At 38.4% G+C, this 26,532-nt stretch overlaps 2 protein-coding genes across 2 annotated transcripts; one reads left to right on the top strand and one right to left on the bottom strand.

The window, feature by feature from the left end:
* Positions 1–4,107: 4,107 nt before the first annotated feature.
* LOC122671853 (LIMR family protein At5g01460-like) lies at positions 4,108–14,824 on the top strand. The gene is made up of 14 exons (XM_043869305.1): positions 4,108–4,613; positions 4,742–4,827; positions 7,357–7,475; positions 7,830–7,940; positions 8,229–8,327; positions 8,444–8,566; positions 8,831–8,893; positions 8,971–9,035; positions 12,802–12,911; positions 13,015–13,129; positions 13,274–13,339; positions 13,922–14,032; positions 14,124–14,190; positions 14,264–14,824. The coding sequence occupies exons 1-14, from the start codon at positions 4,264–4,266 to the stop codon at positions 14,309–14,311; spliced, it is 1,533 nt and encodes a 510-aa protein (XP_043725240.1). The 5' UTR covers positions 4,108–4,263; the 3' UTR covers positions 14,312–14,824.
* A 6,416-nt stretch (positions 14,825–21,240) lies between these two features.
* On the bottom strand, positions 21,241–22,362 carry LOC122672395 (uncharacterized mitochondrial protein AtMg00810-like). Its single transcript, XM_043869877.1, has one exon. The coding sequence runs from the start codon at positions 22,360–22,362 to the stop codon at positions 21,241–21,243; it is 1,122 nt and encodes a 373-aa protein (XP_043725812.1).
* Between the last annotated feature and the right edge of the window lie 4,170 nt (positions 22,363–26,532).

Here is a 26,532-nt window from a genome sequence, read left to right as displayed (position 1 = left end):
AATTTCAGCAAGGATTGTTCGTGGAAATGGAAATGGAAATGGGATTCATAGAGCTAGATTTATAGATCGATATTGAAGATTTAGTGAGATGGTTTGATGAACATCATTGTTTGTTTTGGCCGTGGGATTTTTTCCCTACTACTTTAGCTATGGGGTGCTGTTCTCTGAGTTCAGATCTGCTACCCACATGGGGACGGCTGGGGACAGATCTGAACACTCCATGGGAGTTGGGACCCGCCTCTAGGGTGTGGGACCCACGCCCCATGGAGGGGTCAGATCTGTCCCCATCCGTCTCCATGTGGGTAGCTGATCCAGAATTCCTGTTCTCTGTGTCGTAGCGCAAGTTGTGGCCAGGCATATGGGGGTGGGCACAATGACCACCCTGCCCCCCTGAGTAGCAAGCCCATGTGCCTGGGCGCAGCAGCGCAGGCTGCACAGAAAACATTCTCCCTTTAGCTATTTAGAAAATTCTATCATCTTTTAAGTTGTGATTTTCCATGTTAAAGAACAACACCACTCTTCTATGATGTGTAATTCACAGATTAGGGGTCCTATGACCATGGGTGTTGTATTAACTACCTTTTCCTAATCTTTTTAAAATCTTCATTACCATAAAAAAAGGCCAAAAAAAAAAAGACCATTTAAAATACACAAGAATAATCCGACATCTTGATTATAAGATTAAGTTTGACCACTAAATTTTACGTATAACTATGACAATTCCTATCTATTAAGAGTAGATGTCTTTTCTCACTTGATTTCATGGTTTACATGGGGGTAATTTCAGAAATTTGTATATCTTTGTTTTCTCTTTAAATTGGCAGCCGTGGGGTTATTAGGTTTTCAAGAATTCTTTGTAAGGGATGTAAGGAAGAGTACTTGTAAGTTGTAACCCTTTTCTCCGTTGCTAGTGAAAACAATTCTATCTCTCTCTCTCTCTCTCTCTCTCTCTCTCTCTCTCTCTCTCTCTCTCGACGCTCTTACATTGTGTTTTCTGTATCTTGTATAGGTTTCAATTTCTACACCATCCACATGGTTGAAAATTGTATGCTTTTTTATTAGGTATATTTTTTCTTTGTGGTATTTCCCCGCTTGATTCTTAATGATAGTTGGTTGTATTCACCAATTTTTGCAATAATCACTTGTTTCAAAGCAAGATTTGCCACATTTTATATGTTTCAGATATATTTTCTTACTTTTTAGGGATATTGAAACGTCCATTTTCTTTACCCCCAAAAAAAAAACCGTCCATTGTCAAAAGTACAACGACAAAAAAAAAATCTCGTTTTATTCAATATTTACATACCATATGACCAAAATTGAATGAACCATATTACCATGCCTAACGGGTGTTAGTTAGGGACTGAATAGAACTCATCCATAAAAACTAGCTGTTAAGGAAAGGGTGCCCAATTACCTATAAGTCTTCAAAGTGGATTACTCACTTTTGATGTGTGGTTATTACTTCTATCTTCTACGTGGAATCTCAACAATCTCTCCCTCCAGGCGGGAGCAATCTAGATCTTCCTCATCTCCCCCTCAATGCAGAAGCAATTGAGATCATCTCTGATTTCTTCCTCAGAGGTACAACAAGTTGCCACGTTCTTGCTCTTCTACCACATAACTCTGATACAATTTATTGGGGACGAATGCGTAACCACGAAGAAGAAACCAAACAACAATCACACAACATGAGGAATTTAATATGGTTCAACACGAATGCCTACATCCATACAAAATAATCAGATATTTTCCATTAAACCTGAAAAATCTCTCTACATTACTCTCCACCTCACAAAGTGATATTCCTTTTATTTGTGTTTAAATTTTTCCCATAGAGTTAAAATAGAAAACACAAAAATCCTAAAATACAGCACACTGACCCAATTACAAATACAAACCCAATAATATTTATATGCACCCATAAAATACAGCACATCCAATCCCAATAAAAACGATCTGTTAATTTTTTTGTCTACAAAGGTAGAGAAAAGGCTGACCACACCGTCAGAGTGCCTAGCATATGTCAACCTCTCTCTTCTCCCTTTGAAAAAATCTCGTTGCCTCCCTATGTCCAGTGTTGTGATTGATACATGTCACTAAATTACAAAAAATTGACGACATACCCAACCCTCTTCCACAAAGATGACACATTTTATTTCTAGAGTTTGAACCTTAGGCTCATTGACTCAGTTTGGAATACTACCGACGAAATGAATATGGACATGAGCTGTTTAAAAATTACATCATTGCTGAGAGCAATATACCCTTTTGCGAGAGTTTCACATAGGTAATCAATTAAAATATAAACAGAATTAGTTAATATATATACATCATATCAGGTGAGGAGGCAAAGTTCATACATTCCTCTAATAAATTATATCCCTTACCAAAAAATAAATAAATAAATTATATCAATATAAAATAATTAAGTCAAAACAGAAAAAAAATAATAATAATAATTTGAAGATCTAAGAAAACTCATTTAAAATGTATAGCTGATGATATCAGATATTAGTAGCTGGTTAAGAAGGGAGAAAGACGAGAAGCGTGGGGAAATGAAGATGGATTTGGCTGCTACACATTTCTGTTACAAGGCTAGCAACCAAGGAAATGGAATAATTCACTTCTCCTTTGGAAAATACCCTCCTAGATTTTTGTATTTACTAAAATACCCTTTAAGATCCCTATATGGGTGAAGAAAAACTTAAATCTTTAAGATAGGAACCAAACTATGTCCTTTTTAAGTATCAAAATGTTGTTATAAATTTTTTTTTGAGTAGATTTTATTATACATATAAATGTTAAAATGCTATTAAAAGAAAAAAAAATTTGAAAAAAAAATCCATGTTATTGGAAGTTTATCCTATAGGCATATAAATATCTCTATCCCATTACATCGACAACTTTTTTCTTTTGCTTTTGTTTTAATCTCTCATTACATCAACACCTTTCTTTTTCTTTTAATAAACTAATCTTTTTTTTAAGGAAAATATTTTTCAAGTATAGCTAAGGTACACTAGTGTCTCTATGTCTATCTCTCTCCTCACATAAAATTAAGGACCTTGTTACCTTCTAATGTACAATATCGTTTTGTTACAACTCATTGGTGTAATCCTCTATTTCGCTTGCCGAGGGCCCTTTCACTTTTTATTAAAAATCTATAGGGAAAAAAGAGCCTGTCCAGAGCATGATTCCTATGTCTAGATACAGACCCTTTTGAAAGAATTGACTGCACCACCCTTATAAAAGACAAAAACCCTGCCCCTATAGGAATTTTTATCCTATGTTGTAACTGCACGGTGCTGTACTACATCGTGCGGCGCTGCAGGGACCATGTGCGCCATGTGGGGCCCGTTGTGCCACATGGCCTCTGCAGCGCCACACGATGCAGTACAGCACCGTGCTATAACAACAAAGGATAATGATCTTTCGTGTGCACTCCCATTAACCCCCATGCTAGTATAGGGTCCAGTTCCTACATAGAAAACTCTCCCCCATTCACATGACGCACATGGCCTCTGCAGCGCCGCACGATGCAATACAGCACTGTGCTATAACAACAGAGGATAATGATCTTTCGTGTGCACTCCCATTAACCCCCATGCTAGTATAGGGTCTAGTTCCTACATAGAAAACTCTCCCCCCATTCACATGGCGCACATGGCCTCTGCAGCGCCGCACGATGCAGTACAGCACCGTACTATAACAACAGAGGATAATGATCTTTCGTGTGCACTCCCATTAACCCCTATGCTAGCATAAGGTCCAATTCGTACACAGAAAACTCTCCCCCATTCGATATATATAAGACCAAGAAGACATGGGTTAGTCTAGGGAAGGCATTATTGAAAGTGTCTAAACAGAACACATTAGACAGACTATAGAGTATTAAAAGGTTTTTCTCCGTTTTCTTATTTTATATTTTCCACCTTGCTTTGACAGTTGTCCGAATGTTCTCCCAAATTACCTTAAACACCCCAAACTGAAAAACTTCTTAATAGGTCGAATAGGGTTGAACTCGAGGATGAATCCGTAATTAAACTTCTCTCACACGTCAAACGCCTCTGCCTTGCGTTGTCTACCTTTCTTGTTTTCAAATTCTCAAAAAGAAAAGAAAAAAAAGAAGGAATCATTTCCATTTCATTCAATTTCGATTTTTTTTTTCGCACTGAGAGGCAACAAGAACATTAAATCCTTCATCCCTCGATCTATCGATCGAGCGGTTTTGGATAGATTTGATTGATTGAAAAGCTTTTGAAGATGGGGGATTTCAATCTTGCTCTGGTCATCGTTGCTATAGTCGTCTGTGTTCTTGTTTTCATCTTCAATGTCTACCTTCTTGTCAACTACCAGCATCCAGATGATGCGAACCAAGCGTATTTCCCCAAGTTCGTTGTTGTTTTGGGTCTCTCTATTGCCGCCATTTCTATACTCATGCTTCCAGCCGATGTCGCTAACCGTTCGGCCTGTCAAAACTCGATCTATAATGGCGCTTGTAATCTGACATTGCCTATGAAGACGCTATGGATTATTGTCTACATCGTTGATGCTGTTCTTGTCTTTTTCATTATCCCCTTCGCCATGTTCTACTACGAAGGCGACCAGGACAAGTCGGTATTTCTAGGGTTTTTATTTATTATTATTATTTTCATATAGGCTTTTCTAGTTTCAGTTCTTATTCAGCGACGAGCCCTAGTGATGATTGACTTTTGTTGGTGATGGTGGTGTGGGTTTGCAGGAGCATAGGGAAACGGATAAAGAGCGCATTACTGTGGGTAGTGACGACGGTCATTGTTTGCGCTCTAGTGCTTGGCATCTTATACGGTTAGTTTGACGCTTTCATTTCTTTTCCTTTCTAATATTGTCCCCATGTGTGTAAATCTTTCATCCAAAATGCTCCAAGAATTTAATTCTGTTTATGAAGATTAACAAGAAAAAAAAAAGTCCAATCTGATGACAGTTGGTGGCTAATTGCGAATTTTGAAAAGATTTGAACAACTTAGTGCCACAATGGGTGTTAATGCATGAATAATACTCATTATCGTTTAAAAGGTAATAACAAAACGAGTCTTTAGAATTTGCAATGTTGTGTTAAATAAATAGAAGGCATTTTTGCAAGCCAATCAAAAACTTGCAAATAACATCCTATGGAGAACTAGGGCTTTGTAGAGTGTCCAGGGACAGGGGTAACATCTTTGGTCGATGATATGAAATTAGAGGAGGTTAAATTTATTGCATGCCTCTCATTCAACTCACTGAAATAATCTGCAAGTACATTGGGTTGGTGGGAAAGGTAGCAGATCTCCCTTTTTTTTTCTGTTCATTGTCCCTGGGGAGGATGGGCTTGGTGCAACGGTAAGGTTGCTCCATTGCGACTTAGTGGTCCCAGGTTCGAGTCTGGAAACAACCTCTCTGTGAAGCGGGGGTAAGGCTGCGTACATTGTGGCCCTCCCCAAACCCCGCAATGGCAGGAGCTTTGTGCTTTAGGTACACCCTTATTTTATTCTCCCTGGGATTACAAATTAGATCATGGACCGGAAAGGGGTTAATTGGCGGGTAAAGTTGCTTTGGGAACTGATCAGAAGATGATTTTCTTGAAGACCATTGTTTTGGTTGGGGCCAGGGTGTTCTCTGAATGGATAAATTCAGAATCATATCATGGACTTGGGGCAACCATTATATAGAACTTTGCTATACAACAGGGGAGTTCTGAAACTCAGTCCCATACATTTTTGTACAAAGACTAACTAGTTGCTTTGAATTATGGCATCCTGATTAGCAGAAGTCTTTCCAGCCCTAAGCTTTTAATTCTTCATGTATTGCTATCGTCATCATTTGAGTCTGATTGCAATTTGATGCTGTTGATTATGAACAATCATTTATCATCATTATCATAGTTTTCAAGGCGTTGCCAATGCACCAAGGCGGGTTTCCAGGACCTAGGAGATGACCACCAAGTTGTCTAGGCACCTAGGTCCCAAATCCATTGGAAAAGGGGGATTAAGGGGAAAATAAAGGAAAGGAAAATAGGATGAAGAAATAGAGGAAAATGGAGGAGTCACTACTTACCTGTCCGTTGCAGTAACCACAGCTGCCTCTTACATCCTGCCTCGAAGAGGAAGAAGAAGCTGTACGGTTGTTAATTTAATGAAAATAGGTTAAAAAGATATATTTTCAGATTTTAAACATTACTCACCTTCTATTTATAAGTAGAAGAACTAAGATTTAACTTTACATAGTACTGCCAAAAAATTAAGTCTTTAAGGACAAATTCTCATATTTTACATCTAACCCCCTTTTTGTTTATGCATGCTTTGATCACCTAGGCGCCAAGGCGCCTTACCACTGCCTGGATTCGCCTTGGCACCATGGCAACTAAGGTCATTTTTGTCTATGCTCCATTTTTTGATTTGTGGTTTTTTCATGTTTTGCCTCCTTATTTATTTATCTTTTCCCCTTCCCTCCTATTGTAGGAATTAAGATGCACTAGACCATTGTTTACTGCTGTAGATGACCTAAATGAGGTGGGATTTTCAGCCATGTAGGTGTAGGTCTTAATCCTCTGAACAGGTGACATGGAAGTTATTTGAGCTCCAGACCATGTATTGTGTCATGTGACCTCCAATACTAAAGAACCTATACAGTGTATATCATTTGTACACATAACATTTAATGGTTTAAATATGTTATATAATGTAAAAAGTATATGAAGCAGCAGTGTATAGGCAGCTTTCATTTTTTGGGGATGGGGAAGGAAGGCATATTTGACTTTTTTGGGGTTGGAGGTGCTATGGTGGTTGAATCTGAAACCTCTCTAGTTCCTTTCTTTCCTTTTCCACCATTTATGTTGAGATGATTTTACATAATTGAGCCCTTCCCACTGCTAGCTCCACCCCTTTACTCTGCAAGGATATTATCTCTATCATGGATAAGGAAGCCATAAATGTTCATTAGCATGAAATAACTGTTTTCTTCAGTCATAGAGGCCTGACAAGCTTGACTAAAGGTTGGTTTATGATCTGCTATTCTAAAATTTTACCTGTAGAGATCAGTTTGAATATTATACAATCTCCATAATGAGCTTTGGCTCTTCAAAAAAATTTAGTTTTTGTGAAAATGGGATGATGGGAGAATCATACAGTTCGGGAGGTTGATGAGCTGGACAGTGTCTTGGCTGCATAGTGGCATACTCTGGCTGGGCATAGTGTGCTTATTTTCTTCAAAAAAATTTAGTTTTTGTCAAATTGGTTGGACTTCATTTCTAGTAGCTAAGTAGCACATCTTTTGTGTGAGCTTCTATTAGTTACATCTATATTTTCTTGACATATTCTTTTTTACTGTCTCATGGTATAGGTCTAGTTGGAAAGGTGGACTTCACTGTTCAACACCTTTCTTCAGCCACAACCAATTTCCCTACCACGTGGGATTATTCTAGTAGCCTGCAATGTATTGGTGGTGCTTCTGTTTATCAGGTTCTATTCTTTTGCATTTGCTCTATATTCTTTCTTAATGTAACTAGTTCCATTTTGACTTCAATATTCGGGGGGTGTACCGAACTCTACCTCACTGTAGAAATGTTCTGGTGATTTGTCCTAAAGTCAGACTGAGAATTCACAGCAAACAAAAGCAGAAACAGAAATTTTTATCACAATGTTTGTTATCTCTTGATTACCAATTTTTTTTTTTTTTTGGGGGGGGGGGGTTTGGTTTGCTAGTGGAGGGTGAAAAAGAGGTTCGAGTTGGTGCTCTAGTATGGTTATTATGTACACGTTGTTAATTTCTAACCCCCTTTTTTTTTCCCCTTTATATCTTTATTTTTCCTCCAGTGCTCTGCATATCTAGCAAATGCTTCGTCACAGACAACTTGGACTATGCGTACCACTTTTCCAGAATATGTTGTCGCCCTCACCACCATTGTTGGATCGGTTCTTTTCGCTGTATGCTTCTAAACTTCAATTTCTCTTTGGGGCTTTGTGTGTATTATAATTGTATTGCACCTTGGATGTTAGATGCAAGTTTAGAAGGGTTATATTAGTACATATCGTCCTATCTATCATTTGAAAATATGTATCTGCAGTCTTTAGAGTCATGTTTGAAGTTATTTTGGATGAAACATGTTTGAACTTTCAACTAATGTACTTGGATATTATGTTAGCTGACAAATTTGGATAGAGTTTGGCGTCTTGGAAGAGTCTCTATCACTGATGACAATATTCACATTGCAGATATTTGGTGGTGTTGGTATTGCTTGCCTACCTTTGGGGCTTATATTTTCATTTATCCGGCGTCCAAAAGCGGTTATTACTCGTTCACAGTATATCAAGGTGCATCTTTTGTTTTGCTTTGCATCTGTAGAGAAGTACCTGCTCCCATGAGAAAGTTTTTCGATATTTGTTGATATTAAGTACTTATTATGGGGGGTGGCATCAATATCCTGTAGGAGGCAACTGAACTGGCTAAAAAAGCTAAAGAATTGAAGAAAGCAGCGGATGCGTTGCATCAAGAAGAGAGAAGTGGTTCTAAAGGGAGGAAATGGCGTAAAAATGTAAAGGCAGTTGAAAAGGTATTTACCCTTGTGTTAGGTCACTTAATATTTAAATTTGATTGCACCATGTTTTCCGTATCTAAAGTTTATGAGGACATGTATGTGATCAATTTGTTCTTTGTTCCTTATGTCATTTGTCAACGATATTTCTCTTTTGCTTCCCATATTAATTCTTGTAACATATTTGCTTTAATTGGAGGATTTTTTATTTGAGTATTAGTAGTCATGGATTCCTTTTATGCCTAAGTGTGGAGTTTATTACATGGTTGCTAATTCTTTCAGGAGTTGCTTCTTTTGGAAGAAGATGTCAAAGCTTTAGAAGAGATGTATCCTCAAGGAGAGAAGGCAAGACATATCTATTTTATGATGACAATGTAGTTAACATTTCTTCTGCATCTCATTTTACTGCTTGCTTTATCCAGGCAGAGACTTCTTGGGCTTTAACTGTCATTGGCTACCTGGCAAAACTTGTATTGGGAATTTTAGGGTAAGTGGTCTGCCCCGAAATGTGAGTTGAAGTTTTGTCATTTGTTCTCAAAATGGTATGGTGTGTTCATTAATTTCATTGCTTCCATATCTGTTCAATATTATCTTTAGGAAACTCTAGTAGGTGCTGTTGGACTAAAAGACAAACAATTAAAGGTTAACTCAGTTTCTATTTCCATTTTTACTTGAAAAAGGGAGAAAAGAAAGAGAAGCGTTCATCTTCTATTTCTAATTGGTTGCAAAGATGGAACAGGGACCTGTTTCATTATTATACATCTCTAGCTATTGACGTTAAAGAGGTAAAGTATAGATGGAATTTGTAAAATATATTTTCCTGGTCTGCAAAGTCCGGAGAGTATCTCTGGTTCACTGCAATTATCTGCCACATATCATAGATTGGATGGGGCTGAAAATATGTGGATGGGTAGACCCCAAGGTCCCTTCTCACATATGAAGTTTCAGCCCAAATAGAGTTTTCCAAGTGCAAAATAAGCTTTGAAATCCCGGACCATGAGAGGATGAATACCAAAACATGGGAGGGTATATGATTTTGTTTGTCTGAAATTTGACACATGGCCAATCCCAACCATTTCCTCAATGCCCAACAATCGGAATCGAAACATCACTGTTCCAAATGGCACAGCTTTGTGCATTCCATAAATTCCATTATGGAGCAGTTAAGGAACCTTTTGCCTAATAAAATACGTATAAGTACTGTGTATTCAAATGCAAACTGTTTTTCTGTATCTTTGGATTCGGGACAGAGATTTTTTAAAATCTTTTATTTGGGTATATTCCATTTATATAGTTGTGTTAACTGTGGCTAAGGGTTGCTTTTTGGGAGGTTTCTGTGCTTCGTATCCTCTACGGTATTTGAGAGAAAGAAATTGTAGGATATTGAATAGGTAATTATCTAATCCTTCTATTGTCATCTGCAAGATGAAGTTATATCTATACTTTCTCTTCAGTTCCTGTAGAGTTGAAACGTGTAAAACCTGAGAGATCATTAGGTAGTGGTGAGATCTTGGTTTGCTTGGGATGAACTATCAATATGATCGGAGTAGCTAGTAGGGCAACAGATATATTGACTGTGATGCAAATTTATTTTATGGAAAACTTATGCTTCAAGTCAACTTGGTGCTTGATCCAAGTATTTCATAAAGAAGTGATTTTACTGAAGTGTGAGTATCTCTTGGATGAATGGATGATTAGGTATCCCTTTGGACTTGTTTATTGGAGATGATTCGGTATCCCTTTGGACTTGTTTATTAGAGATGATTTGGTACCCCTTTGGACTTGTTTATTGGAGATGATGAGTACCTCTTGCCTCCAAAGATCTTTTGTGCTAAAGAAGTGATTTTACTACCATTGTTCTACTTTATGGTTCTTAATAGCTATTTAGCATCGATATCTTTATTGATTAGCGAGGGAAACAACACAAGTATTCAACTATGCCTTATCAGATAAATGAGGTTGGCTACATGAATTCGGTTCACCAATCAACTCTATTTAGAATCATATTTGTTGTTACAAAGAGTAAATCGTAGTATCCTACTATGCAAAAGCCTTCAACCGTGCCTCAATTTTTCAGGTGAATGAGCGAGAGAACCAAAGAGGGCCTTTGAATTTTTATTGATAAGGTGAAAGAGGATTATCACCTTACCAAATTCCTCTAGTACCTAATGTAGCCTTCTGGATTCCTATCTGATACTGTGAAGTGTGAATAATGTGACTGTAGTGGTGAGTTTGGATCTAATTCCTCCATTTGCAACCAGAGGCGCCCAGAACATATTATGAAACATGTATTATGCATCTAATGAAGTCCCACTGTATACGATTGTATGGCTATTCCCAAGTTAGTGCCAACCCTTCGTGCCAACTGTGTTTTAATCAAATGCATTCATTACTTATATAAGCTCAGTCTAGAATCTGTAAACTTTGATGGATCTTATTCTTGTCAAAGTATTTACCGTAACATATTTTCTAATGTAGATGCAAGAACTTTGCTAGTTTGGGTGACATGAGGAATAATTTCTAGTACTTCCACCACTAAATGGCGAAAAATTAGTCAACTCCTGTATATCATCCTTCTTTGGAAATAGTGTTACAAATATTACGTTGACCCTCCTAGCTGGAGATGCATTATGTTGAAGTTCCATAAAGTCTTAATGCAGAATTGGTTATAATAATAACACTGAAACAATCAAGACTTATCACTATGTTTTCACAAATTTGTAAAACAATCAAGACTCATGACTCATCACTATGTTTTTCACAGATTTTTCTTAGAGAAGGTATTAAAAAATTACACAGATTTTACTAATGCCTGTGGCACTTCAGACTCATGAAAACTCAAAGGGCCCTATTAAACTCTATATCATTCAATCTAGGCTGATAATGGAGCACCTTTGGGTGTTGCAATGATAAACCCACTCCTTCACTGGGGATGATTTCAGTGTCCACCTTGAGTTGGTTTTGTTCATCTGGGAAGAACTTGATGAATGTCATGTTCAATCATTTGATGGTTGAATTTTTCATCGAATGATAGTGGGCACTTTGTCCACCCTTTGAGTTCCTTGGCCTCAGTGCAAGGTACCCTTTTTTCCCAAGAAAATGAAACTTACCATGTCTTTTCTATCTATGGCTGGCAATGACTTGAAGAAGTGACTGCTTATTGAATCCAATCCTCCCAGAGTTTCCTTTTTCCAATTCCTTAAGTTATTTCATTTACAAACTTATAAAATTTTTAACCTAGGCGTACCTTGGATTCCTTCAAAGCATTATGGTTTCCAACATGAGGTGACCGATTCCATAATGCTCGGAGCTTTAAACCTCATAACTTTAGAGGGAGCAAGTATGGGCCCCTTTGGGGGCTTCTTAGTTACTGGCCAGATAGGCCTTTATTTTTCAAATTGAAACTCTCTGGATTTGGCTTTATTTGAATTTCCTTTTTGGGTGTGGTGCATGGGTAGTCTTGTGGGACGAGGACTCCATATTCATTTGTGACAACCACTGGGCTCATAGATTTCTGGTGGCATCAGAGTAATCAATTATTCTGTTTTTAATATTTGGAGCTACTAAAGATACATGGTGGATCTTGTGTACTGTTGTCTTCTTCAAGTAGGAACTTGAGTATAGTAACATACTTTAATGCTTTCATTTGCCACTTTTGGAGTTTGTTTGATTGGTAAATGATGAGAAAATGGTGAACTGCCTGAAATTATTGGACCAAACATGTTTTAATGCAGATATTGTATTATGTTGTTGAGCAGCTTGGTGGACTGCCCAGTTGGTAATTTAGTTGACTGCGAAATCTCATTGCCATGGCTAGACTCTGCTTGGTTTCCTAATTCCTACTCCCAATGCTTAAGTTTTTTATTTTTAATTTTTTAATTTTTGAAGGGGTCTAAATTTCCTAAGAAACCTTAACTTAGGTGAATATTGTCTCTCTTTCTTTAGTAATGGTGGCAGTTATAGGTGATGGCAATGAGGCTTAATATGCACTGTTTTATAATATTTTATATTTTACTTTATAATTAGGAAGGTAGAGGCTTTAAGTCTTCCACTCACTGCAGTAGTTGTATGTTTTTGCAAAGATTAAAACCTTTTTTTTGTTTTAATTCAACTTCTGAAGTCATATAAAGTTTTCTAAGTTATGTTGCTGCAATCTCGTCACTGCTGATTTTTTTATTTTTATTATTTATGTTTTCTGGTGGACTGTTGAAGTGTGGTATAACCTTAGTTTACATGTACTCGTTGCTTTCCAGGTTGATTGTATCAGTGGCTTGGGTGGCACATATTGTTATATATTCATTGATCAGTCCTCCTCTTTCTCCTTTCCTTAATGAGGTTTTCGTCAAACTGGACAGTGTCTGGGGTAAGTTGTGATGAAAACATTGCATCAACCCCCACCCCAGGAATGGGCTTTTCCTTCTTGAGAATTCTTGGTGTCTGACTTGTGGATTCTGCTACTTGACCAGGCCTTCTAGGTACTGCGGCGTTTGCTTTCTTCTGCTTCTACCTTCTGATGGCAGTTGTTGCCGGGGCAATGATGCTCGGTTTGAGACTGGTTTTCATAACTATTCACCCTATGAAGTAAGGAACCTTTTGAGTACATCATATTCATGCATTTACGTTCCATGTGGCGGTTTTCAATAGTTCTCCACATTTTTGTTGTTGTTGTTACCGGTTTACATCCTTTGTTGTTTGTTATCCTCAATTTAACTCTTTCTTTTCCAGGTGGGGAGCAACTCTTATGAATTCATTTCTTTTCAATGTTGGACTCATTCTCCTTTGCTCGATCAGGTCTACCTTCTTGTTTGACATCCCAACTCCTTTTCTGGATTTTGAAACAGTAGATTGACCATGTTTAATTAGATTGAGACTTGTCTATGAAGTTCATTGTTGTCATCAAATCAGAGAGAAGAGCAGCAAAACATGGACTGAATATTCTTAAAAGGAATCATACAGCAACTAGTGAGCCCCAAAGATTAATGCCTTAGTGGGTTCAGGCACTGTTTATCGCTTCAATCTGTTTTTCGATTGTGTTAACATCTGCTACACAGTATGGATTTTGTCAAGAGAACAATTTAAACTTAGATCTAGGGTCCTGGAGCCTGCATGACCACTTGAAATGGTAACTTGGGGACTCATAAATCATGAAATCAGGGCTCAATTAGTGACTATCTCATATGATGGGTCTTACCAATTAGGTACCATGCCATTTTAGCAAGTATGTTCTGCTTTTTGGTTCTTTTGGAAAATGCTGGTCATTTGTCCACTATATGTCAATGGCTTGATATTTCAAAAAATTTCCATTTATGAAGGTTTCTAGTAGTTTTCATCATGTCCTCATTTTTTCTCTGTTCATCACTCCTCCTATTGCAGTGTGATTCAGTTCTGTTCTACAGCTTTTGGTTATTACGCCCAAGCAACTTCAGCCCAAGAAATATTTGGCCACACCTTGCAATCTCTTCGTGGAATTAAATATCTGTACATGTGAGTTACAACTGACCTGTTTTCTTACTCTTCTTTCGATATTTATGCTCTGATGACTGGGTTTATTGTGTTTTCACCCCTTGTTTTACAGGTATAATGTGTTTCAAATTGCATTCGTCGCTTTGGCAGGGCTTACACTTGTTTATTATGCAGCCTTTGTAAGTTATATTCCTTAGATCCTCAGTCCAACAGGAATTGGAACAACCTCTTATTTTCTCAGAATATTTTCAGGGATGGAGAAAAAAGAGAACAACTGGCAGATTCCAGCTTTCCAATTGAGTAGTGTGCTTCTTGGAAGAACATTGGGCTGGGCGACTCCTAGATTCTCGAAGTCAAAATCATTTATCTTGAAGAGATTTTCAGAGTTGGATGTTAATGGGCTGACTTTGTTTCAATATGGTAATGTCAAAAGAATGGTGAATCCATGCCCAATTGTAAACATGCGTTTCGATTAATGTGGTGTGCTACTGCTGCTGCTGGTGCCTATGTTGTTGGTAGCATCTGGGGTTATCTCATACTACGTTTCTTTTTTCCATCCTCCCTTTTGTCTTTGTAATATTGTTTCATGGTTGATTTGTCTTATAAAATAGCCATGGTGGTGCTTGTGATAGTGATATGTACTTTTAGAGAGGGATGTGGGGCTTGGGGTTTGGTTGGATAACTAACACTGCTGTAATTTAGTTGTCAGGAACAATATTCTTTTTTGTTTGTGCAGAGAATCAGTTTGTCATTTTTATGTACACATGAGATTGCCTTGTATCACAATTCCTAGGAAATTTAGGATAAAGTTTTTTTAAATATTGTGGGACTAAGATCAATGACTTGGAAACCGTTCTCTTCATTTCTGTCGCCTATTTTGCGGTTGGTGACTGCATCAACCTGTTTGTGATAGATGAAAGAAACAAATTGAAATGGTGATGTTACTGGATGATGGGTCATGGCTAAATGGAAATTTCTACATGTGCCATCATTTGATGTCCTCAGTTTCATATTCTATTAAGTTGCTTGGAAGTTCTTTTGATAATATAGAGGCCAACAGAGGTATTAGATAAGGATGTCTATTAAGCCATTTTAAGTTTATTTTTATGGAGGTTTTATCAAGACTGTTGGGAGTACATAGGGATCTGAATTTATTTCGAGGGGTTAAAATGTCAAGGAATGCTCTTCACTTATCTCACTTGTTTTCAGATGAAACATTCATCTTCTGTTGAGCAACGAAAGAATATTTTTGACAATTAAGGCCATTCTTGAACTCTTCTCTGTTCCATCTCGGCAATATATTAATCTCAATAAAAGTGAGGTCCATTTTAGCAAGAATGTTTCATTGGAAAATAGAAGATATTTGATTGACTTGTTAGGAGTTAAGGGTAATGTCATCTGATGCTGTTTTATTTGGATGCTAAGCTCTTCTATTCATCTAAAACTAAAAGGATTGAAATCGATTGTTAATAGGATGGAGAAGAAATTAGATTTATGGAAAACTAATCTGTTATGATTCAATTTGTGTTGGCTGATACACCTAGTAATTGGATGAATTGTTTTCAGTTTCCAAAGACTGCCAAATTGGATTCGATCTATGCTAAGTTCTTTTGAAGAGGTAATAAGGCCAAGTCTCAATCTCAGTATATTGTTTGGCACACTATTTGTATGCTTAAGAAATATGGAGGGCTTGGGCTTCATGACTCGGAAACCCATACATAACAAAGCTTTGTTAGTTAAATTAGCATGTTGACTATTAGCAGGTAAAGACATTGTGGCCCTCTATATTCCATTTTAAATATTTTTACAATAAATATTTGGGGATAAAGAACGGTAAACTGGTCACGCAATGCGGCATGTACTTGCATCTAGATACAGTCGTGTTCGAAATGATCGGCACATCCCTGAACCTTTCCGCCTTTCTAGGTAGTGTGTCTGTCATTTCACGCACGGCTATATCTGGCCCAGGTACACGACTCTGCGCGACCAGTTAGCGACTTAGCGTTCCTTTTCCCAAATATTTCTTAGATGAATTTATTAAAATAACAAAAAAGGATGGACTGATCCATGGTAACCAAACTCCCAGGTTTTAGTTTGCCGCCTTCTTTAAGTAGACACCCTATCATAATTAAGGTTAGGGATGTCTCCTCCCTCTGAATTGAACTTGCCTTTAATCAATGGTGTATTGCCTCCTATTGTGGCAATGCATGTCTATGCCTTGCCTCTTAATGATCACTGTTCAGATAGATGGTAGAGCATTTTATCCAAATTTGGCCTCAACTACCAAACTTGTAATCATCTTTTTAATAAAACAGAAATTCCAATTTTCAAGTTTTGAAAGTAGGGCTAGATTTAGATGGTGAAAATTCATGAGGGAATTGAAAATTGGTGGCCGAAATTCAAGATTTTCTTTGGAGAGTGTTACTTGATGGCTTACCTTTTAATTTTAAGCTATCCTTGTAGGGACATTGCTGATGTGATGGGGTGAGGGAATTGGGGTGGGAAAATGCTGATGTGGCACTTCAAAATCACACTCCAACCTTGTTTGGTTAATTTGGGATAGTAAATACAAAAGCACAGTGGATATTATTAATTGCTTTGTCTATTAGTGTGACACTTTAAAATCCCATCCATTTGGGACTTAGGTTATTATTCATGGGAAAAGTAACTTTACCTCAATATCTTCACCCCAATAAAACCCCACTAACATGTGGGTCTCATCTTTCCAACAATCCCACCCCACCTTCAGCTCTAAACAAATGGGGCCTAAGGGGTAGTTTGTCTGACGAGGAGGATGGGGTGGGAATGTTGTGGGACTGGGTCCCACAATGTAGTGGGTTGGGAAACAGAGGTGAGATTTTTTATTTTCCCATGAATAACAACCCTTATTTTTTTGTGAGACTTTGGATAGCATGGTGGCGGGATGTTCAAGTGCCATGTCGGCAGACAAAGCATTTAATGCTGTTCCCTGACTTTTTGTAAATTCACCACCCCAGGTTAAACAAATAAGGTTGGGGTGGGATTTTGAAGTGCAACATCAACACTTTCCCACCTCAATTCTCCCACCCCACGTAAGTCCCCGTCAAACAAAAGGGGGCCTAAGAGACTATGTGTTGTAGCAATCCTTGGTTTGAAGACTGAACTCTTGAGGGATGAGTCAATTCTTGAGCTTCCTTTGCCTTCTTATGATATTCCTATCAACCTTGGTTTTTCTTGTCTCAAATCCTTCTATATAGTGTAGTGTCGTTAATTTCAACACTCAAACAAAGGAATTTAGATGGGCATTATTCATTATTTCCTAAAAAGATTGTATCGTTGTAGCTTTTCAGCATAGTGTGGTAGGTTGTGAAGTTGTGAAGTTGAGACAAAAGTTGGGGCCCTCCCTTAAGGAATGAAAGCATGTAAGAAACTAAGAATTAACTCAGTAGAAGTCTGGACAGATTCCAAAAAAAAAAGTTTACATTTCACATAGTGAACAGCTTACTGATCCAAAAGAAAGAAAAAACATGATCAAAGAAATCATATTGGATGGATTTGGCTCTGTGGCATACGACCTACATAGTAAGTATGAGTACTTAAAAAGAGCCACACGTCACAAGTCAAGAGGATTAGATCCATCATTGGATGGGTTTCTACTTCTTACCTCAAGTTTTTTCAGCCTGATAAAATGATTGGATGTGTATGAACGACACCCAAGTTTTGAAAAACTGAATCAGGAATCGAATCGGTCAGTGTCGATTTGAATCAACCAAAAAGAATAGTAAGAAACAGAGTAGAACTGGGAATTGGTGAATCAACCAGATTCATCACGGACGATTAAATTATTCTGAGTCCGATTTTTTTATCTGACCTGACTCACTCATCTCTTATCTCTTATATTTCACTAATTAAATAGTGCTGGTGTTGGGTATGTCTTGTATTCTACGGATCTATATAATTGTAATTGAGACAAGTTTTGGGTTAATTGCATGTGCATGAGTAGAATTATAATTGTGTGGGAATTAGGGTTTTGAATTTTCTTATATATGTCTCTATGTGAAAAACCCTAGCACAAGTAAAGGGGAGTAGTTTGCGAGGTGGAGATTAGTGTTAAGAGTTTTTCAGAAATAGTAGAAAATCTCTAATTTTCTCAAGTGGATGTATGTGATTATTTGCTTGGATTTTTTCTCGTGGTTGTGTATTCGTCCACAACAAGTGGTATCAGAGCGAAGTTCAGTGGATTGTCGCAGGTGGCACAAGGAGATCTAAGAAATAGGCGGTGTGCAAGGAGAGGAAAGAAAATAAAAGGATTCGTGATTATTTGTGATCGGAGAAAACTATGATATGAGTGAAAAATTGGTCAAGTTTTGATCGCAAATTTTTTATTTTCATTCTCGTTTTATTTTTTAATTGCTTGGAGTTTAGTTTAGTAACATTGTGTTTCACTAGAGTTTGTGAGTGAGAAGCAAGCGCGTCAGTCAAGAAGAGTGCATGGGAGACAACCATCAAGAAGCAGCATAAAAAAAAAAAAAACTCAAGTCTTGGATGCCGATTAATGGCTTATTTATTGAATCCTGATTCTTTTTAATCATATTGTTGCAAACGAATAAGACAGTGCTGATTCCGATATGTTATCCTACTATAGCATTAAGTGTGTATCTCTAGCGTATCTTATGCTTCTTCAATAAGATTCGATATGTCTCTTAAAATTACCCTCCAATACGATACCTGCTACCGACACTTACATCCTTGATTGTAATTGACTTACCTCCTCAAGGATCGACATGCCACCATACTACCTAATGTTACTTTGGTAAATTGATATCCATTTAGCCAATGGAGAAATGACTATTTTCGTGCATGTAAAGTTGGGATGAGATAAAGTGATAAACACTAAAGTAATCTTGATACATAAGACAAGTTTATCTTGATGTGATGCATTCTAGCCATATTATTAGAATTTCAAACTATTATTATTAATAATTTTTTTTCCACAGGTAAATTGTAATGAATATAGATTGACACTGAAAATTAGGTTTGACTATTTTCGGTATCAAGTTATAGACAATTGTAATTTGCAACGTTAGCCCACATGAAGGTTATAGTGAATAATGATTTATTGTTTCATTGTGACAAAATTTGCAGACCTTTGCAAGTTACAACTTAGCCCAGATGCAAGTTGTTATGATCATTAGTTTGTTGTTGAAAATTAGTATTCAGTTAGTTTCAACATTAAGGCTAAGAGTGTTAAAAATTGCCTGCATCAGTAGGTCTGACCTGAACCAATCAGTTGGAGCTCGAGACTGGCTTGACCGATTACTAAATGTGTCATGCTCAAACACCAACCGATTAATAATCAGGTATTTTTGGTGTAAGATAGTGGCTTGATGATTGTCCGATGGGATTGATCGAATATTGTGACTGACTAATAATTGACTATTTATAGTCCGATTAACCCGTTCAAGCCCATTTAGCATGATTATAGCCCATTTATAGACATTTTTTAACCCGATTGGTCAATTAGCCCGTTTAAACCCTAATTATAGTCAATTAGTCAAATTACCTTGAACTCGATAATTAACTAGTAACCAACTGACCGACTGAATAGAAACATGTCTATGCCCTGGTCTACGAGGTCCGATTATCCGAACGAGCGAAAATGGTGTGGGACCTTAATGGGGATCAATTCGGTTCGATCGAAACCGATCGATTGACACTCCTAATTAAGGCTTCATGTTATAGTAAATCACAATTTTAGCCCACAGTCAGGTTGTGATGAACTATGTTTGTTAGTGAAATTGACATGGAGTTAATTTCAATATATATTGTATCAGTATTCAGTACATTACGATTTTGGAATATCAAAATATTGAATTTATGGAGGATGACAACAACAATGAGAATATAAAGTCATGGAACATAGAGTTCAATAAATTGTCTGTTTCAATTACCACTCTCACATACATAAGTGAAGTTGTTGAAACTTGTTGTTCAACATAGAATTTCAGAAATAGACAACTAAGTTAGAGAATTCTGAGTTAGGAAGTTTTTAGAGAATATTCCTTATGAATCGTTGTGACATTGTTTGCTCATTTTGATATCGAGCTACATTAGATGTGTACCAAAACAACATTCCAAAATGGTGATCCTTTTGAGAAATATCGTATATACGTGTGAAATAGCAATTTAATGTATACTCAGATTCGCACAAGACTTGTATGGCCTTCACAGTGGGAGCATTGGAATGATTTCATTAAGATTGTTTTTCCTCTTTGGAAGTAGAAGCCATATCATGGTATGAGTTTATCTCTCAAGCTTCATGGTTAAGGTATTTTTGTTATTGGTCTAAAAGTTTTTCTGTATATTGAGAAATTAATACAAATCTTTTGTGACAATATTGTGGTAGACCACTTCTCTGACAACACATGCTCAATGAGTTGACACATTGAGATAAAGTACCTTGTTAAAGAAGTTATTTGGAATCATTGAGTGGCAATAGAACTTGTTGATACTGAAGAAATGTTTGCTGATTCTTCCACAAATAGATGATCACTCAAGTGGATTAAATGGGGTCGTATGCGACATTAAATAATTTAAAAAAAAGAACGCTAACTGGTGTTGCATTGCGGCATGTACCTACACCCAGGCACAGTCGTAGACGAAATGACTAGCGCACCCCTAATCCTTTCCACCTTTTCAGGGGGATGTGCTTGTCATTTCGCGCGAGGTTGTGCTTGGGCGTAGGTACCAAGACACAACACCGGTTTGCGTTCTCTCTCCCAATTATTTTTATTATTTATCTGATTTGTGCACAAAATGTTTGAAATATTAAAGGCAACAAGGTTATGATCCAAAATTAACCATGGGGTTGACTCAAAATTGACTATGAACCAAAATAAAATCACCAAATAAAAATTCATTTTAAGAAGGACAACTCATCATGATACATGGAGGAAAGTGTTCTTTATATGAACATATACTACTATAACTGATAAGTGTAGGAATTGTGAATTCCAATTGTAGTACCTTGAATGAATCAATCCCCAAAGGGGCAATATATGTATAATAATGGTTTCCTATTTTTGTGTATACAAGAAAGGTATGTACAGTCACAGTATGATATGATTCTACAGCTAAGGGATATGGATGATATGATATGATTCTACGGCTAAGGGATATGGTCATGAAGTGTCATGTTAACACTCCCCCTCAAGTTGGAGCGTGAAGATTTCGAATGCCCAACTTGGATATCAAGAAGCAGTACTGATCACGGCCCAAAGTGATTTGGTAAATAAGTCTGCAACCTGTGAAGCTGTGGGAATTTTGCTGGGATGGATCAGACTTTTATGTATCTTCTCACGCACAAGGTGACAATCAATTTCAATATGTTTTGTGCGTTCATGGAAGACGGGATTAGCGGCAATGTGGAGCGCTGCTTGGTTGTCGCAGAATAATAGAACCGGCTTAGGAATGGAGAAACCGATATCTTGAAATAAGTATGACAACCATGTAATTTCACAGGTGGTGACAGCCATCGCCTGATATTCTTCTTTGGCAGACAACTGCGAAATTGTGTGTTGTTTCTTTGTCTTCCAAGATATGGGGCAATTTCCAATAAAAATGCAGTAACCTATGGTAGAACGCCTAGTCATTGGACACCTGGCCCAGTCAAAGTCGCAATAAGCGCGTAACTCAAGTGATGAGGTGACAGAATAGTAGAGACCCTGTCCGACAGTAGCCTTGAGATACTGGAGAAGGCGATGAACGGCATCAAGGTGTGGCTGATGGGGCTGGTGCATAAATTGGCTCAAGGTGTTAACTGTGTAAGCAATGTTGGGTCGTGTCACAGTTAAGTAGATTAATCGACCAACCAATCGTCTATATGAGGACATGTTTGATAATAAAGAACCACCAGTGTCAGTCAACTTCAGATTCTGTTCCATGGGCGTATCAGAGGGGCGGGCACCACTCAAACCAGAATCCTCCAGGATTTCTAAGACATATTTCTGCTGACATAAAGAAAGACCATGAGAAGAACGTGCAACCTCGATCCCAAGGAAGTATTTTAGAGGACCAAGATCTTTTATATGGAATTGTTGATGAAGCATATCTTTGACAGATGAGATTAATTCATCATTGGAACCCGTGATGACAATATCATCAACATAGAGTAGCACAAACACATAATCAGTGCCCATACCGAGATGGAATAAGGAATGATCCGCCTCAGAATGCTTGAACCCATAATTGCACAAGGAAGCAGAAAACTTGGAATACCACTGTTGAGAGGCTTGTTTGAGTCCATAAAGGGACTTGTGTAGACGACAGACGAAAGTCTCCCCCTTACGCCGATACCCAGGCGGGGGAGTCATGTAGACCTCCTCAGTCAGGTCACCATTTGATGTAAATGCCAATGGCGTATGGTGGCAATGGCAAGCAGAACCCACACAGTTACCATTTTTGCCATTGGAGCAAAGGTATTGTGATAATCAATTCCCTAAACCTGTATGTAGCCCTTGGCGACCAAACGAGCTTTATATTGTTCAACCGAACCATCAGACTTGCGCTTAATTTTGTAAACCCATTTGGATCTGATGGGTTTCTTTCCTGGTGGAAGGGGCACAATGGACCAAGTTTCATTGAGGGTCAATGCCTGGATTTCAATCTGCATGGCATCTTTCCATTCCTAGTGTTTCACAGCTTCAGTGAAGGTGGTCAATTCTGTAGAACTAGATAAAGCTGTGAGAAAGGCTAAATGTGGTTCCTTAAAATGAGTATAAGATAAAAAATGAGATAAGGGGTGAACTGTACCTGAACCAACAGAAGCGTATGATTCTTGAGACAAGGTAAGCGTGCACTGGTAGTCTTTCAGATATCGGGGTGGGTGCCGTGAACGTTGGGAACGAACAGGAGGGGGCGGTGGTGGTGGTGGTGGAGGTGAAGCCGTATCAGGGGACAAGGGAGATGGGGGCAAGGGTGAGGGAGGTGGTGTAGACGGAGTTGGTAGGTCCATATGGGATGATGTATCGGAGTCGGGGATGGGAAGAGGTAGGACGGGTGAGGAAGAAAGAGTAGGGTTGGAATGAAGAGAATAGGGAAAAATGGTCTCATGAAAGATGACATTGCGGGTCACATATATGCGCTTGGTAGTGAGGTCAAAAATTCAAAATCCTTTCTGGCCATTAGGGTATCCCAGAAAAACCTCAGGGGACGCACGTTTATCAAATTTATGGTGCATGTGGGTAGGGCGTCCAAAAGCTAAACATCCAAAAACTCTTAAATGAGTGAAGGTAGGTGGTTTACCATATAATTTTTCAAACGGCATTTTCCCGAGTAAGACGGATGTAGGTAAAAGATTGATTAAAAAGGCTGCAGTCAAAATGCATTCTTCCCAAAAATCAAGTGGCAAGTTTGATTGGAAGCGTAATGCCTGCACCACATTTAAGAGGTGACGGTGCTTACGCTCAACAATCCCATTTTGTTGAGGGGTAGACACACAACTTGATTGTTGGAGAACCCCCAAGGTGCGGAGATAGGAAAGCACAGAATTATTTAAAAATTCGGTCCCATTGTCGGAGCGAAGACATCGAATAGAAGTGCCAAATTGAGTTTGAACTATTGTAAAAAAAATGAACAATTAAAGAATTAACATCAGCTTTGGATTTCATCAAATAAACCCACGTGCAACGTGAATAATCATCAACAATGGTAAGAAAAAAACGTGCGTAAAAAAGAGATTGAATTCGAAAAGGTCCCCAAATGTCCATATGAATTAGCTCAAAACAAAAACTAGTAGTTATTGAACTAGAAGGAAAAGGTAAGCGAGTCTGTTTTGCAAGAGGACACACAGTGTAAGCACATTTATTGGAAAAAATAATAGTAGAATCTAAGGTATGGAGGCGAGCAGTAGAGGTGGAACCTAGATGACCCAACCGCCAATGCCAAAGATCGAAGTGGGTACCCGAAGAAGTGGTGGAGACGAATGGAGAAGGTGGAGCAGTTGCCAGAAAATATAGCCCACCGTGCCGCTTACCCGTTACTAAAATCGTCCTTGACTGACGGTCCTGGATCATACAAGAATCAAATTCAAAAAGAACCGAGCAGTTAGAGGCAATAGTAAGTCTGTGGATGGAAATTAAATTAAAGCGGAAGGCTGGAACATGTAGAACGTTATCCAGGGATAAATTGGGAAATAGAGAAACCTTACCAACATGAGAAATAGGCACATGGGAACCATTAGGAAGCATAACAGGACGTGAAATGGTGTTGGCAGTGTATGAAGAAAATAAGGAGAGATCAGAAGCTATATGATCGGTTGCACTTGAGTCAAGAATCCAGGTTGCAACCGAGTTCATGCAATAAGAAATACCTGCAAGGCTGACTAATGGGTGGTCACCAGGAGGAAGTAGCGTTAAGAGCTGCTGAATCTGAGTCGCTGCAAGAGAGGGCACCGAAGATGAGGAAGTCACAGCATCAATAGCGACAGCAAGAGCCTGCGTTCTAGAAGAGCGCCGCTGAGCAGTGCGAGGCGCACCATTCTTATGAGAACTAGAACGAGAAGTCCACCATTCAGGAAATCCATTTTTTTTAAAACATGGCGATTCAGAGTGGCCATCCTTATCGCAGTAGGTGCAATGGTATGTGGGCTTGGAACCAGTAAATCACGGGGGCGGACGAGACACTGCTATTGCAGCCTGTTTAGGTAGAGCAGAGCGAGTATCATGGATGACGCACTGACGTTCCTCTTGGAGGAGAAGAGAATAAGCCTTGTTGAGAGAAGGCAGTGGGTCTATTAATAAAATATGGCTGCGACCAACAGCGTATGAGTCATTTAAACCTTGAAGGAAATCAAGGAGATGATCTGTGGCAAGAAAATCTTGAAGCGTCTTCATCGCTCCACAAGAACAGACTGGAAGAGAACGATAGGAGTACAGTTCATCGCGATAACCTTTGATGGTGGTGTAGTAAGCGGAGATAGAATCGTTCCCTTGAACATGTGTTGATAGGGTGCGGCGGATTTAAAAAATGCGAGGAGCATTCTTGGGAGAAAAATGTTCCCGAAGATCAGTCCAGATGGTATGGCTTGAATCAATCCACAAAATGCTATGAGCAATAGAGGAGATGGTGGAGTGAACCAGCCATGAGCGCACCATGCGGTTACAGCGAACCCAATGGGAGAAATCGGGCAAAGAAGCATCCGGAGATGGGAGAGAACCATCAATGAAAATGAGTTTATTCTTGGCCTCAAGAGCCATCAACATCGACCGGTGCCATGTTGGGTAGTTGTCGCCATCCAAGAGAGGGGTGACAAGAGAAGAACCCGGCTGGTTGTTCGAATGGAGAAAGTAAGGGGAAGAAATAGGTAAGGTGGCCCGAGGGGTGGAAGACACCACCGCGGAGTCTGAAGGAAGAGCCATAAGGAAGGTAAGAGAGGATCAAATCCTAGACTGATACCATGATAAGTGTAGGAATCGTGAATTCTAATTGTATTACCTTGAATGAATCAATCCCCAAAGGGGCAATATATGTATAATAATGGTTTCTTATTTTAGTGTATACAAGAAAGGTATGTATACTCACAGTATGATATGATTCTACAGCTAAGGGATATAGTAATGAAGTGTCATGTTAACAATAACTACTAAGTTGAAATTTTCATTTTGAATGTAAGGTATTCCTTAAGTTCTGTATGACCATACACCAAGTCTAGAACTTACAACAAACTGTTTTTGACATGTAACAATATAGGTCAATTTTTTTTTTTTGATAAACAATATAAGTCAAGTGGGAGAATGTAATAATGTAACTTACATTACCACATCAACAACTACTGTTTATGGAATTGAGTAGTAGTTGTAACCACCGGTAACCTCCTTGATGGGAATAAATTACCAGGTGAGTTATAAAGTGGAGACAATGGGTCCTGTATTCATCAGATGAAATTGCAGAATAATCATTATCTCCTGTGTGTCTAGTGAGACAGATCGGAAGCTAGAACCTTTCTCCAGAAACTCTCTCCAACCTTGGATTAAAATCCTCTCCGATTCCTTCATCTTGCGGTGCCCTGCAGTTCGGGCCTGAGAACTCGACACGTGGAAGATGCTTCATCCAACGGTGCAAGCTCTATTGATCCAGTTTTTTTTTTCTTTCTTCTGCAGCTCGGCACTGTTGGATGTCAAATCTTCCATGTGTCAAACTCTCATGCTCGAACTGCAAGATTAAGGCACTGCAACAGAATTTTTCTTCTGAACCTCCTGTCTCTTTCAAATTAAAGAAAACATCACCGGATGGACTCCAATTTGCCGGAGTTACCGTTGGATAGTATGACGACACGTCGATCTTTGGGGGGGGGGGGGAAGTCCGTTGCTCTCCTCCTCTTAAAGTTCAATTAATCTAACACAAAATGCACAAGACTTAGAGAACCATGATGAACAAAAATCATCTTATCCACATCCATCAAAAGTGAAGGGGCCTGTCGCTTGCTTTTCTCAGGCTGTGGATGAATGAGAGATAAGAGATAAATTAAGCATAATCCTTTAATC

The sequence above is a fragment of the Telopea speciosissima genome, chromosome 8 (genome assembly GCF_018873765.1).
Source record: "Telopea speciosissima isolate NSW1024214 ecotype Mountain lineage chromosome 8, Tspe_v1, whole genome shotgun sequence".
NCBI lineage: Eukaryota > Viridiplantae > Streptophyta > Magnoliopsida > Proteales > Proteaceae > Telopea > Telopea speciosissima.
Note: the sequence above shows the minus strand (reverse complement) of the source record. Positions and strands in the feature narration are given on the sequence as shown.